Genomic DNA, 21328 nt, shown 5'->3' with positions numbered 1-21328 from the left:
CAAATGAATCCATTGCTATTCACCGGGGAAGCAGCAGAGGGGAACGCTGCGCGGCGTAGAGGGGTTATTTCATCCATTCAGAATACAGATAGACATGGGAGAACAGGAAAGAAAATGGAAAAGAACACGCTAGTGGGGTACAGGACACCTGCTTGTGGATTCCTGTCACTCCCATGTCTTTTTCGAGCATGGATGAACCAAATCAAGCATGTATTTTGTTTGCTTGACATTATATTTTCCATTTCCAAGGATATAAATATATGCTGACAGGCAATAAAAAAGATTGCTAGGAAGTTTGTCGTACCCCACGAGCAACAAGATGGCCTTGAAATATATTGTATGTTGAGGATGTAACATAATATTAGCATTTATAATTCATATATCTATGCATCTTTATGTATACAGTATACTGTATATGTATACAGTATATATGTATAGAGTATATATTTGTATCTACATTTGTTCATTTGTACATACCATATCCAAGGTTTGGAAAGTCGATTTTGTTTTGCAAGCCACATGTTTCTCTGCTGGCGAGTGGGTGTGTGTCAGTCTCAGGTGTGCTGCTATCTCTCAGACAGAAGCAGGTCGTGCTACTAGAAGTTCCAATGGTCCTCAAATGGTCCTCAAATGGTCAGGTCCATTTCAGATCCAAAAGAATGTAACACTGAGAGAACCAACAAAAGAGTTTTAAATGAACACTATTTGCCATGATAGTGCGTTGGGTCTCAACACGTTGAAGAAGAGAGAGTGTCCTAAACAGAGGATCCTAAAGGAAGTCCATGGTGGAAGTCATTCTTCAGTAAATGAGTATGTATGGAGAAGGACAAGGACAGGGAGATCAAGTGGATAGCATCTGAGACATCTATCAAAAAGACTTGTGCAATTTCTTTTCTTTTTTTTAGATAGACGTTTGTGTTCAGGATAGTTTACCAAAAATAGAGTTCTCAGTTGGACATCAGATGCCGTCCTTTTCCCCTTACGCTGTCCTTTAACTCCTCTTCTCTTCGTATTGCCCTCCTCCTCCTCTCTCTTCCTCCTCCTCCTCTCTCTTCCTCCTCCTCCTCTCTCTTCCTCCTCCTCCTCTCTCTTCCTCCTCCTCCTGAATTAAAGCGCCACATTGAACTCAGTCACCAGGAAGTCCACGTGGTCCCTCTCTTTGGTCTTGAAGGCCTCTGCGATGATGCGAGCGGCGTCCCTGTGCTCCCGGCCCCTCAGCGAAACCCCGTTTACCTCCAGGATCACCTGACCCACCTTCAACTGGCCGCAGTTATGAGCTGAGCCACCCCGCTGAGAGAGAGACAGAGAGACAGAGAGAGATCATTTGAATTTGAATGCACCTTTACTGTTTTCATTTGAAAACAAGTAGCAACACATCACAATAAAACTACAATAACATCTACCCCAAAGCCATAGAGCAACCAGAGGGGAAAAACATGATACTCACTGAATTAAGGGGGTCTATGTTCCCTCAACCCTGTACCCTCAGCCCTATGTTCCCTCAACCCTATGTTCCCTCAGCCCTATGTTCCCTCAACCCTATGTTCCCTCAGCCCTATGTTCCCTCAACCCTATGTTCCCTCAGCCCTATGTTCCCTCAGCCCTATGTTCCCTCAGCCCTATGTTCCCTCAACCCTATGTTCCCTCAACCCTATGTTCCCTCAGCCCTATGTTCCCTCAGCCCTATGTTCCCTCAACCCTATGTTCCCTCAACCCTATGTTCCCTCAACCCTATGTTCCCTCAGCCCTATGTTCCCTCAACCCTATGTTCCCTCAGACCTATGTTCCCTCAGCCCTATGTTCCCTCAGCCCTATGTTCCCTCAGACCTATGTTCCCTCAGCCCTATGTTCCCTCAGCCCTATGTTCCCTCAGACCTATGTTCCCTCAGACCTATGTTCCCTCAGCCCTATGTTCCCTCAGCCCTATGTTCCCTCAGCCCTATGTTCCCTCAGACCTATGTTCCCTCAGCCCTATGTTCCCTCAACCCTATGTTCCCTCAACCCTATGTTCCCTCAACCCTATGTTCCCTCAGCCCTATGTTCCCTCAACCCTATGTTCCCTCAGCCCTATGTTCCCTCAACCCTATGTTCCCTCAGCCCTATGTTCCCTCAACCCTATGTTCCCTCAGCCCTATGTTCCCTCAGCCCTATGTTCCCTCAACCCTATGTACCCTCAACCCTATGTTCCCTCAACCCTATGTTCCCTCAGCCCTATGTTCCCTCAGCCCTATGTTCCCTCAACCCTATGTTCCCTCAACCCTGTACCCTCAGCCCTATGTTCCCTCAACCCTATGTACCCTCAACCCTATGTTCCCTCAACCCTATGTTCCCTCAGCCCTATGTTCCCTCAGCCCTATGTTCCCTCAACCCTATGTTCCCTCAACCCTGTACCCTCAGCCCTATGTTCCCTCAGCCCTATGTACCCTCAACCCTATGTTCCCTCAACCCTATGTTCCCTCAGCCCTATGTTCCCTCAACCCTATGCTCCCTCAGCCCTATGTTCCCTCAACCCTATGTTCCCTCAGCCCTATGTTCCCTCAACCCTATGTTCCCTCAGCCCTATGTACCCTCAGCCCTATGTTCCCTCAGCCCTGTTCCCTCACATCAGTACCTAAAGCAAGATTTATTTTCCAAGAATGGTGAAGGCATGACCCGCCCTACTCTGTCTCTGATTGGCTTACCCATATATTTTACCCTAACCTTAACCAATCATCACTCTTTATACCTAAACCTAACCTATCATCATTCCCCATGCCTAAACCATTCATCACTCTCCATGCCTAACTTTAACCAATCATCACTCCCCATGCCTAAACCTAACCCAATCAGCTGCAGAGTAAGGCTGGTCATGAGTTCACCATCCTGGGAAAATACATTTTATGTACCTAACCCCACCTTCTAACCCTGATGCTGAGGGAACATAGGGCTGAGGGAACACAGGGCGGAGGGAACATAGGGCTGAGGGAACACTCTTAACCATAACATTTTACTTTTCCTAGTCTTCCAGTGTCTTTTTTTGCCTGCCTTGCAATTCTTCAGCAGGCACACCTTCCTTTTCATTGCTGCTATGTACTTTAACCCTGTTCTGTAAAGTAAGGCTCCTTAGAGAGAAATAAAAACATTACCCGCAGCAAGCCTCTCAACCCAACCCAGTGCCAAGTGTTCTACTGTACCATGCTGGGTGCCAGAGATGAAGACAGACCTCCTACAATGTGATGAATCTGTGCCACAGTTCTGTTAGCTCCATTAATAATCCTCTTAAGCAGAGTGAGTCTCTTTGGGAGGATTAAATCAGCTGTGCCAACATCACATCAGCTATGAGCGAGTCCCCCCATCCACCTTGATGACAGCAATGCTGCTGGAAACTCTGGCCCCCCTGACACTGGGCCCCCTGACACTGGGTCCCCTGACACTGGGCCCCCTGACACTGGGTCCCCTGACACTGGGCCCCCTGACACTGGGCCCCCTGACACTGGGCCCCCTGACACTGGGTCCCCTGACACTGGGCCCCCTGACACTGGGCCCCCTGACACTTGTCCCCCTGACACTGGGTCCCCTGACACTGGGTCCCCTGACACTGGGCCCCCTGACACTGGGCCCCCTGACACTGGGCCCCCTGACACTGGGCCCCCTGACACTGGGTCCCCTGACACTGGGCCCCCCAGCCACACACATCTAACTTAGTATGGTATTACCTCTCTTCTCCAAAGAGCCCCAGCAGCAACTCCACTAACAGCATCTCTGTGATCCACCTGAGACGATCGTGATGCTGAATTCTAACCAGCAGCTTCTTACTGAACTGCAGAATCCTCTGAACTGTTGAGTGTTTCAAGACATTAGAATCTTGCTGCAGCAACAATCTACAGCCACAGTTACAATCTACAGCCACAGTTACAATCTACAGCCACAGTTACAATCTACAGCCACAGTTACAATCTACAGCCACAGTTACAATCTACAGCCACAGTTACAATCTACAGCCACAGTTACAATCTACAGCCACAGTTACAATCTACAGCCAGTTAACAATGTCTTGTTTCCCCTCCTGTCTGTTTACTGTATCACTGTTTCCCACCCACGTCATTGCTAGAATTTCTAATAGCCCCCTTTGCCCTTCTACCATTTACACTGGAACAAAAGTCCAGTAGTAGTATTTTTATATTCAAATTCTACAAGCAGCTTGGTTAAAGAGTCTAGTAGTATTTTTATATTCAAATTCTACAAGCAGCTTGGTTAAAGAGTCTAGTAGTATTTTTATATTCAAATTCTACAAGCAGCTTGGTTAAAGAGTCTAGTAGTATTTTTATATTCAAATTCTACAAGCAGCTTGGTTAAAGAGTCTAGTAGTATTTTTATATTCAAATTCTACAAGCAGCTTGGTTAAAGAGTCTAGTAGTATTTTTATATTCAAATTCTACAAGCAGCTTGGTTAAAGAGTCTAGTAGTATTTTTATATTCAAATTCTACAAGCAGCTTGGTTAAAGAGTCTAGTAGTATTTCTATATTCAAATTCTACAAGCAGCTTGGTTAAAGAGTCTAGTAGTATTTTTATATTCAAATTCTACAAGCAGCTTGGTTAAAGAGTCTAGTAGTATTTTTATATTCAAATTCTACAAGCAGCTTGGTTAAAGAGTCTAGTAGTATTTTTATATTCAAATTCTACAAGCAGCTTGGTTAAAGAGTCTAGTAGTATTTTTATATTCAAATTCTACAAGCAGCTTGGTTAAAGAGTCTAGTAGTATTTTTATATTCAAATTCTACAAGCAGCTTGGTTAAAGAGTCTAGTAGTATTTCTATATTCAAATTCTACAATCAGCTTGGTTAAAGAGTCTAGTAGTATTTTTATATTCAAATTCTACAAGCAGCTTGGTTAAAGAGTCTAGTAGTATTTTTATATTCAAATTCTACAAGCAGCTTGGTTAAAGAGTCTAGTAGTATTTTTATATTCAAATTCTACAAGCCGCTTGGTTAAAGAGTTAAAAAGTCTAGTAGTATTTTTATATTCAAATTCTACAAGCAGCTTGGTTAAAGAGTCTAGTAGTATTTTTATATTCAAATTCTACAAGCCGCTTGGTTAAAGAGTCTAGTAGTATTTTTATATTCAAATTCTACAAGCCGCTTGGTTAAAGAGTCTAGTAGTATTTTTATATTCAAATTCTACAAGCCGCTTGGTTAAAGAGTCTAGTAGTATTTTTATATTCAAATTCTACAAGCCGCTTGGTTAAAGAGTCTAGTAGTATTTTTATATTCAAATTCTACAAGCCGCTTGGTTAAAGAGTTAAAGAGTCTAGTAGTATTTTTATATTCAAATTCTACAAGCCGCTTGGTTAAAGAGTTAAAGAGTCTAGTAGTATTTTTATATTCAAATTCTACAAGCCGCTTGGTTAAAGAGTTAAAGAGTCTAGTAGTATTTTTATATTCAAATTCTACAAGCAGCTTGGTTAAAGAGTCTAGTAGTATTTTTATATTCAAATTCTACAAGCCGCTTGGTTAAAGAGTCTAGTAGTATTTTTATATTCAAATTCTACAAGCCGCTTGGTTAAAGAGTTAAAGAGTCTAGTAGTATTTTTATATTCAAATTCTACAAGCCGCTTGGTTAAAGAGTTAAAGAGTCTAGTAGTATTTTTATATTCAAATTCTACAAGCCGCTTGGTTAAAGAGTTAAAGAGTCTAGTAGTATTTTTATATTCAAATTCTACAAGCAGCTTGGTTAAAGAGTCTAGTAGTATTTTTATATTCAAATTCTACAAGCCGCTTGGTTAAAGAGTTAAAGAGTCTAGTAGTATTTTTATATTCAAATTCTACAAGCCGCTTGGTTAAAGAGTCTAGTGGTATTTTTATATTCAAATTCTACAAGCAGCTTGGTTAAAGAGTCTAGTAGTATTTTTATATTCAAATTCTACAAGCAGCTTGGTTAAAGAGTTAAAGAGTCTAGTAGTATTTTTATATTCAAATTCTACAAGCCGCTTGGTTAAAGAGTTAAAGAGTCTAGTAGTATTTTTATATTCAAATTCTACAAGCCGCTTGGTTAAAGAGTTAAAGAGTCTAGTAGTATTTTTATATTCAAATTCTACAAGCCGCTTGGTTAAAGAGTCTAGTAGTATTTTTATATTCAAATTCTACAAGCCGCTTGGTTAAAGAGTTAAAGAGTCTAGTAGTATTTTTATATTCAAATTCTACAAGCCGCTTGGTTAAAGAGTCTAGTAGTATTTTTATATTCAAATTCTACAAGCCGCTTGGTTAAAGAGTCTAGTAGTATTTTTATATTCAAATTCTACAAGCCGCTTGGTTAAAGAGTTAAAGAGTCTAGTAGTATTTTTATATTCAAATTCTACAAGCCGCTTGGTTAAAGAGTCTGCAGCGCTGATGTTGACCCTACTACAGTAATTGGAAAAAAATAAACAATAAAGTAAAAAAACGACTCCAAATTCTAACTCATGTTCAGACACAAATTGACAAGCTACTGTAGTGTTGCTGCAGCCAGCAGGCAGCATGTGCATCACCTTGCTGCCTCTCTTCACGGTACTTCTCCTCCCCACATACACTTCCTCCTACCTCATTATATGCAGAGCAGCATCTACTGACTGACAGTGAGGTCCCCCCCCTTCCCCCACCAGCCCTCTCCACTGTTTCAACCTGTCATTACCGCACTGCTCATCTTCCTCTTCTCTGGAATAGTCTCCTCTCCAATTAGGAGCTGATACATCAACAAGTCGGAAACTGAACCTTGAATTGGCAGGTTCTGAGATAGACATATAGACCTACCAACAGATAGGCAGATATATAGATAGATAGATATATAGATAGATGGATAGATGAAGAGAGAGAGAAAGGGAGGGAGAGGTGTCAGTGAGGAAGTGACTGAATGACTGGTTGAGGGTGCAGTTCTATTAAAGGATTAATTCACACAAAAATGACAATTCTGTCATCATCTATACTCGCTGTGCCAGTTTAAACTTGAAACAGAGTTGAAGTGTGTCCATATACAGTGTGAGGGGGGGTGTGTGCACAACACACTCCATAGCAGCCTTCTCAGATACAAGAGAAGTCAGTGGGAACCAGTTCATCAGAGTTCCAAAACGACCTATATTTACACCTCGTTTAGTGTACGTTTAGTGTACGTTTAGTGTACATTTTAACTACAGCTGAGTGATTTGCAACAAATAATGGTGTCTTCTATTCACAGTGTGATTGCGTTGCTGCTACGAGGTTGTGCTGGTGTTGGCAACCTGCCCTGTCCCTGTATGTACTAACACATCTCACCTGTGTTACCTGCCCTGTCCCTGTCCCTGTATGTACTAACACATCTCACCTGTGTTACCTGCCCTGTCCCTGTCCCTGTATGTACTAACACATCTCACCTGTGTTACCTGCCCTGTCCCTGTATGTACTAACACATCTCACCTGTGTTTCATCTGGCATGAGGGTGAACTATTCTTTTCATATCAGATCAATCCAAACACACTGCCATCACTAGCAGTGCAATGAAGTTAAAGCACCAGGAAAGAGGATTTGAGTAACTGTATTTCCCCTGTTGTCACTGTTATGTATATCTTTGTATATCTTTGTATCCATGCACCATAGGTGAAAGACATGAGAGACCATTGAGTAGATATAAACCTGATGTTTGGAGTGCTACACGTGTATCTGAAGTTCTTCGCTCTAAAAGAGAAAGTCAAGCTGTTTCTTGCACGTCAGTATTTTTCAGAGATGCAAAAGGCTCTTTCCCTTCAGATACAAAATGCCTTGGCACACCATGCTTTGTTACGTCAATGCTGGTTAGCGCAGGCAGCAAGAGCAGTCACAGGAACGGCTCCACTGTCTGACTAGTCAGCAGTTTACTGCACATGAAAAGACTGGAGCGGAAAATCTATATTTAATGAAGGAGAACTTTGATATTTGCATTTCAGACTGTGTTAGGTGTTTGTGCTGTGTTACGTGTTTGGTTCCAAATACATCCCTTCTGGCTCCAAAAAAAACAAGGTGGCAATGTCCAAAATGGCAACCCGAGGCTTCAGAACGGGAGTCCACAAACCTGGGTGACGTCACACTCACTACGTCCATCTTTTTTACAGTCTGTGCTCATCTCTCTGACGTTATGACATAAGTCCAGGAGGGTAGAGCAGCCATGCCTGTCAGACCAGGACAGGATTATCACCTCTCTTAGTCACTGAGCCACCAACAATTACCCTGAGCCAGTGAAGCGGTCGGCCATCACGATGGGGAGATGGTGGGGATATCGCTCCAGGAGACGTGATGGACACTGATAGCTGCAGGCCGGCACACAGCAGTTGACTAATCTGTACTCATCCTCGCTGGCAATGATTGAGGTGATGGACAATGAGATAGGAAACACTGAAGCCGGTGGTTTGCCCGACTGTATATTTGCAACTCTTGTATGTTTCCACTGTGCTTCCATTGCTGCAGTGCTGCAGCAGTGATACAGTATAGTGAGAGTAGGGTGAGTGCAGTGCTGCAGCAGTGATACAGTATAGTGAGAGTAGGGTGAGTGCAGTGCTGCAGCAGTGATACAGTATAGTGAGAGTAGGGTGAGGGCAGTGCTGCAGCAGTGATACAGTATAGTGAGAGTAGGGTGAGGGCAGTGCTGCAGCAGTGATACAGTATAGTGAGAGTAGGGTGAGTGCAGTGCTGCAGCAGTGATACAGTATAGTGAGAGTAGGGTGAGTGCAGTGCTGCAGCAGTGATACAGTATAGTGAGAGTAGGGTGAGTGCAGTGCTGCAGCAGTGATACAGTATAGTGAGAGTAGGGTGAGGGCAGTGCTGCAGCAGTGATACAGTATAGTGAGAGTAGGGTGAGTGCAGTGCTGCAGCAGTGATACAGTATAGTGAGAGTAGGGTGAGGGCAGTGCTGCAGCAGTGATACAGTATAGTGAGAGTAGGGTGAGGGCAGTGCTGCAGCAGTGATACAGTATAGTGAGAGTAGGGTGAGGGCAGTGCTGCAGCAGTGATACAGTATAGTGAGAGTAGGGTGAGGGCAGTGCTGCAGCAGTGATACAGTATAGTGAGAGTAGGGTGAGTGCAGTGCTGCAGCAGTGATACAGTATAGTGAGAGTAGGGTGAGTGCAGTGCTGCAGCAGTGATACAGTATAGTGAGAGTAGGGTGAGGGCAGTGCTGCAGCAGTGATACAGTATAGTGAGAGTAGGGTGAGGGCAGTGCTGCAGCAGTGATACAGTATAGTGAGAGTAGGGTGAGGGCAGTGCTGCAGCAGTGATACAGTATAGTGAGAGTAGGGTGAGGGCAGTGCTGCAGCAGTGATACAGTATAGTGAGAGTAGGGTGAGTGCAGTGCTGCAGCAGTGATACAGTATAGTGAGAGTAGGGTGAGTGCAGTGCTGCAGCAGTGATACAGTATAGTGAGAGTAGGGTGAGGGCAGTGCTGCAGCAGTGATACAGTATAGTGAGAGTAGGGTGAGTGCAGTGCTGCAGCAGTGATACAGTATAGTGAGAGTAGGGTGAGTGCAGTGCTGCAGCAGTGATACAGTATAGTGAGAGTAGGGTGAGGGCAGTGCTGCAGCAGTGATACAGTATAGTGAGAGTAGGGTGAGTGCAGTGCTGCAGCAGTGATACAGTATAGTGAGAGTAGGGTGAGTGCAGTGCTGCAGCAGTGATACAGTATAGTGAGAGTAGGGTGAGTGCAGTGCTGCAGCAGTGATACAGTATAGTGAGAGTAGGGTGAGGGCAGTGCTGCAGCAGTGATACAGTATAGTGAGAGTAGGGTGAGTGCAGTGCTGCAGCAGTGATACAGTATAGTGAGAGTAGGGTGAGGGCAGTGCTGCAGCAGTGATACAGTATAGTGAGAGTAGGGTGAGTGCAGTGCTGCAGCAGTGATACAGTATAGTGAGAGTTGGGTGAGTGCAGTGCTGCAGCAGTGATACAGTATAGTGAGAGTAGGGTGAGTGCAGTGCTGCAGCAGTGATACAGTATAGTGAGAGTAGGGTGAGTGCAGTGCTGCAGCAGTGATACAGTATAGTGAGAGTAGGGTGAGTGCAGTGCTGCAGCAGTGATACAGTATAGTGAGAGTAGGGTGAGTGCAGTGCTGCAGCAGTGATACAGTATAGTGAGAGTAGGGTGAGTGCAGTGCTGCAGCAGTGATACAGTATAGTGAGAGTAGGGTGAGTGCAGTGCTGCAGCAGTGATACAGTATAGTGAGAGTAGGGTGAGTGCAGTGCTGCAGCAGTGATACAGTATAGTGAGAGTAGGGTGAGTGCAGTGCTGCAGCAGTGATACAGTATAGTGAGAGTAGGGTGAGTGCAGTGCTGCAGCAGTGATACAGTATAGTGAGAGTAGGGTGAGTGCAGTGCTGCAGCAGTGATACAGTATAGTGAGAGTAGGGTGAGGGCTTAGCTATGATGCCATCATCTGTCACCGGGACACTACCGATGTCCATCGGAGGGACAGAGGCGAACATAACACATTGTTTCTTGGCTGGTTTTCAAAACAGAGGTTTGTCATTTTGACGCTTGCCGCTGACCTGGAGATGCACAGAGAGGCACAGCAAGGATTATGTGCCTTGCTCACGGGCACTAATAACATGGAGTTAGTGTCCTAATCGTCCCCCCGGTGACACTGCTGCTGTTTTCCACCCAACCTGCAACCGTCTCAGTCAAGTCTCGTCTCGTCCCCTTCTGTCACTGTGACCTCCAGGCTCCCATGTTGTAAATGTCGCTCAAATATCTGCTGCAGGGGGACACGTGAGGGGACAGGTGAGAGGAAAGGGTTCAGTGGGGGATACACCTGTACCCCCTCTGCCTTTTGTGTGGATTTCTGTTCAATAAAACACCTGTGTCCTGTGTTCTCCTCTCTCTTTTCCTTATGAACAGATGAACAGAGCTGCTCTCATTGGTCTTTTGCATTCTTCTCTCTCTCTCCATCTTTCTGCCGTCTCCTCTGAATGTGCTCATTTTCTATCCTTTTATCCCTCCGCTCGCAATCACCACCTTTTTCATTTCAATCAGCAGCTCTTTAGAGTGGGAGGCTGAGAGACAGCTTTATAATGGACATATATATATATATGGACATATATATATATATATATATATATATATATATATATATATATATATATATATATATATATATATATATTTCAATCAGCACCTCTTTAGAGTGGGAGGCTGAGAGACAGCTTTATAATGGACATCGCTTTTCCTTTCCAGCGCTCGGATCTCTCAAATAGAACTCCCTGCTTCTCAGTAGCTGTGTTTCCATTACAGTTTTTCGCAAAATAATTGCGATATTTCTACAACTTCGACAATGTACAATTGCGACTTGTAGGCGTTTCCATTGAAGTTGAGTTTGAGTGACGGCGCGCACACCTGAACGCAATTCCCCGTTGCAGCAGCTGCCACAGTGATTACGCACGGGGATCTGCCCCAAATCCCGTCCCCTGCATGCTCAAATCCAACCAATGGTCAATGCAAATCACAACATGAAGTTACAACGCATATAAACGAGCCTGATTATCAATTCAAAAGAAATGAGTGTCGTACCCTGCCCCAACATGTTGCTGGCTGCGGTGAATGCAGTGAGCGCGAGAGGCAGAGGAAAAAAGGTAGCCTACAACTGCGCGCACACAGAGAGGCAGCCTGTCACCATGGAGCGATTTCTGTCATTAAACATGATCTATTTTCCCCAGCTCCGCTTTTGCACAACACTCGTCTTTCTGCTAGGTTGCTGCGGAGGTTTTGCCACGGCTTATCGAACCCTTTCTCCCTCATTTTCCGCTCCTTTTCCAAAGGAGAAGATGGGTCACATGACATGCAAATGCGAAAAATGTGTTTCCATTCCACTTTTGCGATAAACTGCTATATCGACACGTCTGAAAAACCACCTCATGAGAGCGCAAAAACGTTTTGCGATATTTGGGAGGTTTTTCGAAATTTACCTGTTTCCATTGCCCAATTTATATTGCGATATTTAGATTTTGCGCATTTCTGAGTGTAATGGAAACACAACTAGTGACACAGTCATGGACTGATGCTAGGCTAGCTTCCATGCCTTTACCCTATTACTATGCTGCTCATTTCCTCTGTTAATCATTCAATGTTTTTGCCATCTAATTAAGTGTGTGTATATATATATATATATATATATATATATATATATATATATATATATATATATATATATAATTTAAATTTCATTTAATGTTATTTTTGTAGGGACAGATATACTTACATAGAACGTTTAGCAAGAAACGGTTTGATGTCATATATCACAACATTTATAGTCTCGCTGGCCAGCCTCCTCTCCCTTCCGTCCGAGGAGTCTGGCGCCGCAGGTCTCTATAGTGGGATTGCGATGGGCGGCGCTTAGTGGCAGTGCCCTTGGAAAATAGTTTCAAACAATCCAATAGAGGGTATGCATATGATGTCACAGAGGCAGAAGTCACTGTGGGGTCACGCCCACTGAGTCACAGCAAGACTGAGCTTGAATGCAGTAATCAGCCTAGATAAGTGACACCTGCTGCTCAGGGAGGAACTTGACACTCATTTTGACACTCATTCCTGATTGAGGGGGCGTGTTCCAGTGGGTGTGCATACCCTCTATTTGCTGTTTTCAGCGTGTAGCAACGAGCTAGCGTGTAGGTTTCTGCCGTTAGCTTGCTAGCTAGTTAGCGTTGTTGTTTTCACTGAGGCGGCAGGGCACTATTTACAGCGACACACAGGGAGGAGGGAGGGGAAGCCGCTCCGATTGACATGGTCGGAGCCAATGACAGAGCTTGTAATAAGCCGGGAGCGGACATCCGGCTGCCACCGAAACAGTCGCTCCAATGGGAGAGCAGAGTAGAGCAGGGGAGGGTTTATCCCAGTTATGGAGACCTGCGGCGCCAGACTCCTCAGACGGAAGGGAGAGGAGGCTGGCCAGCGAGACTGTAACATTTATAGCCTAAGCTAATTTGCAATGCCCGTCCCTATACGTTTCAATATAAACATGAGCCTGTATTAAAAACCTGGTGGACTCTTTAAGCTATCATCTACTCATCTGAACAGTTGAACTAAACATTAACAGACATTAACTTTGAACCGAGCCCTGAGTTTAACTTAACCGTTGTTGTCGCGCCATACGCGCACGCCCGCCCGCGCGCGCACACACACACACACACACACACACACACACACACACACACACACACACACACACACACACACACACACACACACTCTCTCTCTTCTCTCTCTCTCTCTCTCTCTCTCACACACACACACACACACACACACACACACACACACACACACACACACACACACACACAAAGCTACTGGACAGTCTCCAATAGATGCTGCTGCTGATTCTACCTTTGTCCTGAAATACCAATACCACAGCATAGCAATTGCCACAGAGTGAAAAGACTAATTGCCATGCATTGTCAGAGTCTCTAGGCAGTCGAGCCTATTAAAGGTTGTAATCATCCTTGTAAAAGAGATGAAGAATAGCAGGATTCTCAGCAATAGTTCAGCTCCAGTGTGAATCCATAAAGGCTTGAAGGAAATCAAATCCCACCTGGACAGTGAGGATGTGGTACCATGGAACAGATCCAAAAAGGCAGCAGGGATCATGAACACAGCTAAAGGGACATATTCACCCTTTACCTGATGACATGTCATTAGGATGCTGGGTGAAGTAGAGGTTAGAAGCAGCTTTGTGACTGTGACCCACCTGTATACACCCTTTTCACGGGGGCCATTTTGTGTCTAAAAGGCAGGGTAAACACAGGTGCAAGCAAAACACTAATGAGGGTTTCAAACTTCCATGATTGTAATTTGGAAACCCTCGTTAGTGTTTTGCTTGCATCTGTGTTTATTCTGCCTTTTCGACACAAAATGCCCCCCGTGAAAAGGGTCTATTGTGACAATACGTTGCAGGGGCTGGTGAAGTAGAGGTTAGAAGCAGCTTTGTGACCCACCTGTATTGTGACAATACGTTGCAGGGGCTGGTCAAGTAGAGGTTAGAAGCAGCTTTGTGACCCACCTGTATTGTGACAATACGTTGCAGGGGCTGGTGAAGTAGAGGTTAGAAGCAGCTTTGTGACCCACCTGTATTGTGACAATACGTTGCAGGGGCTGGTGAAGTAGAGGTTAGAAGCAGCTTTGTGACCCACCTGTATTGTGACAATACGTGGGAGGGGCTGGTGAAGTAGAGGTTAGAAGCAGCTTTGTGACCCACCTGTATTGTGACAATACGTTGGAGGGGCTGGTGAAGTAGAGGTTAGAAGCAGCTTTGTGACCCACCTGTATTGTGACAATACGTTGCAGGGGCTGGTGAAGTAGAGGTTAGAAGCAGCTTTGTGACCCACCTGTATTGTGACAATACGTGGGAGGGGCTGGTGAAGTAGAGGTTAGAAGCAGCTTTGTGACCCACCTGTATTGTGACAATACGTGGGAGGGGCTGGTGAAGTAGAGGTTAGAAGCAGCTTTGTGACCCACCTGTATTGTGACAATACGTTGCAGGGGCTGGTGAAGTAGAGGTTAGAAGCAGCTTTGTGACCCACCTGTATTGTGACAATACGTTGCAGGGGCTGGTGAAGTAGAGGTTAGAAGCAGCTTTGTGACCCACCTGTATTGTGACAATACGTTGCAGGGGCTGGTGAAGTAGAGGTTAGAAGCAGCTTTGTGACCCACCTGTATTGTGACAATACGTTGCAGGGGCTGGTGAAGTAGAGGTTAGAAGCAGCTTTGTGACCCACCTGTATTGTGACAATACGTGGGAGGGGCTGGCGAGTGTTGGCACCTCCTTCAATGGCGATACCCAGGGTGCTGGCACTCTTTGCCACCCGCACTAGTGTGGAGGTGGGCTCCAAGAGCCCCGGCTATGGTAAAGGGGAGAGAGACAGAGGGAGAGAGAGAGAGAGAGAGAGAGAGAGAGAGAGAGAGAAGCATAAGTCATCGTGATTATATTATTTGTGGATATATATATATATATATATATATATATATATATATATATATATATATATATATATATATATATATATATATATATACAGACCTAACATATGAATTCCCTGATAACCAGCCTTTCTTTGTCTGCTCTCCATTGGTCACACTATTATTTTTTATCTTTAGCCCCCCCCCCAAAAAAACAGAATGGACAACACGTTTTACAGACGTTTTAATTTGTATAATATTTACCCACTTATGGGTCGTTTTGAGGAGCACATTTGCTCTTTATTTCACTCTCTTGCTTCACATTCATGCTTGAACACCTGAATATGAAATGCCTTGCTCAAGGGCAATAAACGTCTCCTCAGCTGGTCCGGGCAATAAAACCATCGGCCCTCTGGTCTCAAGCCTGCATCTCTAGACTTAAGCCTGGTCTCAAGCCTGCATCTCTAGACTTAAGCCTGGTCTCAAGCCTGCATCTCTAGACTTAAGCCTACCCCCACCTTTGCTTCAACAATGTGCCAACCCTCATTCTCTTCCACCAATCAGTAAGAAGCGAGGGGGCATGTGAGAGTGATGAAATGAAGGAGCAAGTGACTGAATGAATGATGTGACTGAGAAATTAACCCATGAGTGAAACAAAGGAAACGGTCTGCGTGAGCAAAGACAGGGAGGAGAGAACAGATCACAGTTAGGAGTGAGAACAGATCACAGTTAGGATTGAGAACAGATCACAGTTAGGGTTGAGAACAGATCACAGTTAGGTTTGAGAACAGATCACAGTTAGGATTGAGAACAGATCACAGTTAGGAGTGAGAACAGATCACAGTTAGGAGTGAGAACAGATCACAGTTAGGATTGAGAACAGATCACAGTTAGGATTGAGAACAGATCACAGTTAGGAGTGAGAACAGATCACAGTTAGGCTTGAGAACAGATCACAGTTAGGATTGGGAACAGATCACAGTTAGGAGTGAGAACAGATCACAGTTAGGATTGGGAACAGATCACAGTTAGGATTGAGAACAGATCACAGTTAGGATTGGGAACAGATCACAGTTAGGAGTGAGAACAGATCACAGTTAGGAGTGAGAACAGATCACAGTTAGGATTGAGAACAGATCACAGTTAGGATTGGGAACAGATCACAGTTAGGATTGAGAACAGATCACAGTTAGGATTGGGAACAGATCACAGTTAGGAGTGAGAACAGATCACAGTTAGGAGTGAGAACAGATCACAGTTAGGCTTGAGAACAGATCACAGTTAGGATTGAGAACAGATCACAGTTAAGATTGAGAACAGATCACAGTTAGGATTGGGAACAGATCACAGTTAGGAGTGAGAACAGATCACAGTTAGGAGTGAGAACAGATCACAGTTAGGATTGAGAACAGACTCCACAGAAGATTAACCGTAAAGCACATGTATTTAAAAACCTGCACATCTCCTCTTTCATTCAGCTGAGACACACACAGACACACACAGACACACACACACCTCAAATACATTTCTCTCTCCTCACAATCTAAACCATTAACCAGTCCATCCATCCATCCATCTACAGATGACAGATGTTGCTCATTTAGTTTGGCAGTGCTGCTGCAGTGCTGCTGCAGTGCTGCTGCAGTGGTAAAAGTCAGGGCTTTTGATATTCAAATGTCCTTTGTTCTCAACAAAAGCCCCACTGCTGACACAGCATGACAACAGCAGCACAGATAGAAATGAGGAACATCTGTAGTCATCTCATTCACTCAACACATCAAATTCCACCGCTTTGTTAAGTTGTGTGACGTCTTATACCGACGCAAAAGGTGCCCTTTCTCCTCATTTGTGGACGATAGTCGAGCAGTTCTGAAAGTTCTGAAAGCAACGCCACAGGATTGTGACATCCAAGCAATCCGCGACTAAGTAAGGGAGTACTGTTACTGTAAGGTAAGGGAGTACTGTTACTGTAAGGTAAGGGAGTACTGTTACTGTAAGGTAAGGTAGTACTGTTACTGTAAGGTAAGGGAGTACTGTTACTGTAAGGTAAGGTAGTACTGTTACTGTAAGGTAAGGTAGTACTGTTACTGTAAGGTAAGGTAGTACTGTTACTGTAAGGTAAGGGGGTACTGTTACTGTAAGGTAAGGGGGTACTGTTACTGTAAGGTAAGGTAGTACTGTTACTGTAAGGTAAGGTAGTACTGTTACTGTAAGGTAAGGGAGTACTGTTACTGTAAGGTAAGGGAGTACTGTTACTGTAAGGTAAGGTAGTACTGTTACTGTAAGGTAAGGGAGTACTGTTACTGTAAGGTAAGGGAGTACTGTTACTGTAAGGTAAGGTAGTACTGTTACTGTAAGGTAAGGTAGTACTGTTACTGTAAGGTAAGGTAGTACTGTTACTGTAAGGTAAGGGGGTACTGTTACTGTAAGGTAAGGGAGTACTGTTACTGTAAGGTAAGGGAGTACTGTTACTGTAAGGTAAGGGAGTACTGTTACTGTAAGGTAAGGTAGTACTGTTACTGTAAGGTAAGGGGGTACTGTTACTGTAAGGTAAGGGAGTACTGTTACTGTAAGGTAAGGTAGTACTGTTACTGTAAGGTAAGGTAGTGCTGTTACTGTAAGGTAAGGGAGTACTGTTACTGTAAGGTAAGGGAGTACTGTTACTGTAAGGTAAGGTAGTACTGTTACTGTAAGGTAAGGTAGTACTGTTACTGTAAGGTAAGGGAGTACTGTTACTGTAAGGTAAGGGAGTACTGTTACTGTAAGGTAAGGGAGTACTGTTACTGTAAGGTAAGGTAGTACTGTTACTGTAAGGTAAGGGAGTACTGTTACTGTAAGGTAAGGTAGTACTGTTACTGTAAGGTAAGGTAGTACTGTTACTGTAAGGTAAGGTAGTACTGTTACTGTAAGGGGAGGATGGTGGTGGACCAGTAGATTACTTGATTTTGACACGGGAGAGCTGTGTTTGATTCCCAGCGGGGTTTTCTTAATACCCTAACCCAACTATAACCCTAACCTTAACTAAGTTGTTTTAGTTGCCTAAACCCAACCAAGTTGTTTTAGTGGGCTAAATTTAGCCAATGCAGCGACATTTTGTGACCGTGGCGTCACTTTCAGATGTTGTGGGAGTTCTGCTGGACCACCTGCTGGACCAGCAGGTTCAGAGTTCTGCTGGACCACCCTGCGCATCAGAAAGGCTACCTTTTTCGTTGGGATATTGGGCCCAAAGTGTGGGAATGTGACTGGTTGGGATGAGAAGGTGTTGGTTGATCCATCCATCTAAACACATTGGGCTGATGGTCCCCTCACCGGTTTGATGGGGGTGTCCCCTCCAGCCCCCTGGGGGTCTCGGTGGAGGCGTGTGCGTGCGGAATGGGGGCTGCTGTTTTTGCTGTGTCGTCCTGACTCAGCGGTGTCCACCCCGCTGTCCTCACTAAGGGTCTGTCCACTGTCTGAGAGCTGGGACAGAGCTCCTCCTGTTGGGAGCAGGGACAGAACAGATCAGCGACTGGTTTAACTCTATCCACACCAATCGACACATACTGCAAAAAGAAGTTCAGATCAATAGGTCTGGTCAGCTAATCCAGTGTCCTAGGGCTGCCACGGTGTGGTCATTTTCACACCGGGTAATAAACACGTGTCAACACTGGTGTTACCGGTTACATCGTATAAATATATATAATATAATATAAAATATTAAAAGAATATAAATTTAAAAAAATCCTCAGCTGTCTTCACGGTCCAGTCAGTCAGCTTCTCTCCGCTGCTGTGTTAGCTTGGACGCTCAGTCACAACACTGGCTGCCTCACAATACTTCATCCAACTCAAGACAATTTTTCAGACCCTCCCGGAGACAATCTTTCTCAGAAGAGACTAATGCAACAAATCTGGAGACTTTTTCTGACATGGGATTAACATTACCAGCAAGCAGCAGTAAGCAGGCAATGACGATAGCTGGGTAAGTCCCGCTAGCATCGATGCTAAGTTAGCAAAGTACAGGGGGAGCGCAGCTGAAGCACATGGCTAATTAATATGGATGTTAAGGTCCATATTAATTAGCCATGTGCTTCAGCTGCAGCTTGCTCCATGATGAGACTAGCTACAGCAACTCCAGCTCTTCTTCTGCCTTTACAAAACAAACTAAATCTCAACACTGCAGCACAGCTGTTTAGCCAGCTATAGTTTGTCACAGACATGCAGGCTTAGCTAAGGGCCTTACCTACATGTGTATGAGGAGGGCATAATGTGTGGTCATAAGATGCATAGCGTTAACTAACGTTAGTTTGTGGTCTAACCAGAACATTACGCTTGTAATTTACATCGGCGCACGCTGAAACTGCTGTTTTCCTTTCAATTCTTCCTCCATAAAAACAAAAGGTGTTACCGGTGGGCACGTTATGTAATCGGTGTATGTCTCGCCCACTGGGTAACCCCGGTAACACCGAATACCGTGACAAGCCTAGTGTCCAGTCTCAGAATCTTCTCTGAATGCAATTAGTGGCAAGAGAGAAAAAATCGACCACCTGGGTTATATTCTTTTAACAACTTTTCTTGAATCAAGTAACATTATAGCGAGAGAGAGAGATCTTCCTTATTTCAAGATATTGTCAGAGAAAACTGCAGTGGAAAAAGAGGTAATTTATCTATCCCTCATTGGCAGATCTTTTTACACATGTTTTGAACAAAATAACAAAAAACGATTAAGACTTTGTATGCATGTAAATGTCTTAAGGCTGTTACACACAGAGAGCGATGCCAATATACAGCACAAAATTGCGATGCAAATTTTGACCCACCTGTCAATCACAGCAACAGATGTGTACACGTCGGAAGCGAATTTCTGAAAAATCGATCGTGGTTCAAAAAAAGTAAACGCCACAATAACGCTGAGCGAAACTTCGCCGTTGGTATGCACGGTTGCATTGACTGATATAGGTTCGGAAAATATTATTGACGTGCGAATTAATCGCACCAAAAAACCGCTCCCGATGTGTAAGGACCTTGAGTCTTAGAAACATACAGATATATGACAAATACAAAGATAAGGCCTAAACTACACAGCCTGTGTAACATTTGCATATCCAAACTTGTTACAGCACGGCATTTGTATCTACATATCACTGTGTAAGTCAACACAAGTATCTATTTGTATCTACATTTCACTGTGTAAGTGAACTGTATCTAGTTTTTGTACCATGAGCATGAGGAACATTAATACACCATATGGGGTACTTATGTCACTTTTCTTTAGAGTGTAGGCAGGCACACTGTAGCCAAATAGAAGGCTTCTCAGTGGCTCCATACACTTCATCTCATCTCATTACTTCATCTCAACATTTATTTAAATGACATTGGTATATCCTCTATTTTGTTTACTGACATGGTGAGAAATGACTATAGGACTCGATAAGACATTTTATCACTCAAATATGCAACACATCACTGCTTAGTCCTCCAAAAATAGATCAGATCCGGCTGCGTTTCACATCAGTCAGTGTGCAGCAGCCAGTGGACCAGCTGCAGTGACGTAAGTGGCTGTGAATGTGAATCAGAAACACGCCTGCTGTGACTGCATCACAAAGATGCTTCCGGAGTCTTTTGGCTGTCAACTCCACACCTTCCTCATGTGCTCCTGTTCAAGCTCTGGCTGCTGAGGAGGATCTCATAGTACTGATGACTATGAGACAGTAATTACTGTTCCTCCTCCAATAGAGTTGGACGGAGGCTTTGTTTTCACCCTGTTCCATCTGTTTGTTAGCAGGAGAACTGGTAGGAAGGTAGGAACAGATTTGCATGAAACTTTGTCGAAGGATTTGTCGTGGGAACTGATGAACTTTTCACACTGACTGTCCAAACGGAGGCTTGGTAGCAGCCATCATGTCCGTAGCTTCTCATGAGAAGGCACGTACTGTAACGTCTGAATGGAGGCTTGGTAGCAGCCATCATGTCTGTGAATTACAGCGTGCCCATCTGTCTGAAGTAACAAAATTACTTCCAAAAAAACTGTTAGAATATAACGAGAGATGTTCGCGAGAGTAGCAAGCCAGAGACTTAACACCCGGCAGCCGTTACACCCCACGCCCGAGCAGAGACTTAACACCCAGCAGCCGTTACACCCCACGCCCGAGCAGAGACTTAACACCCAGCAGCCGTTACACCCCACGCCCGGGCAGAGACTTAACACCCAGCAGCCGTTACACCCCACGCCCGGGCAGAGACTTAACACCCAGCAGCCGTTACACCCCACGCCCGAGCAGAGACTTAACACCCGGCAGCCGTTACACCCCACGCCCGGGCAGAGACTTAACACCCAGCAGCCGTTACACCCCACGCCCGAGCAGAGACTTAACACCCAGCAGCCGTTACACCCCACGCCCGAGCAGAGACTTAACACCCAGCAGCCGTTACACCCCACGCCCGAGCAGAGACTTAACACCCGG

At 44.6% G+C, this 21328-nt stretch overlaps 1 protein-coding gene across 1 annotated transcript; it reads right to left on the bottom strand.

Moving 5' to 3' along the window:
• Nucleotides 1-1107: 1107 nt before the first annotated feature.
• On the bottom strand, nt 1108-20831 carry LOC310777678 (whirlin-like; the record flags this gene model as incomplete). The annotated part of the gene is made up of 4 exons (XM_083638057.1): nt 1108-1290; nt 14708-14830; nt 18198-18364; nt 20798-20831. The coding sequence occupies 4 exons, from the start codon at nt 20829-20831 to the stop codon at nt 1108-1110; spliced, it is 507 nt and encodes a 168-aa protein (XP_083494183.1).
• Between the last annotated feature and the right edge of the window lie 497 nt (nt 20832-21328).

Source organism: Poromitra crassiceps (assembly GCF_964638095.1).
Source record: "Poromitra crassiceps genome assembly, chromosome: 6".
NCBI classification, from domain to species: domain Eukaryota; kingdom Metazoa; phylum Chordata; class Actinopteri; order Beryciformes; family Melamphaidae; genus Poromitra; species Poromitra crassiceps.
Note: the sequence above shows the minus strand (reverse complement) of the source record. Positions and strands in the feature narration are given on the sequence as shown.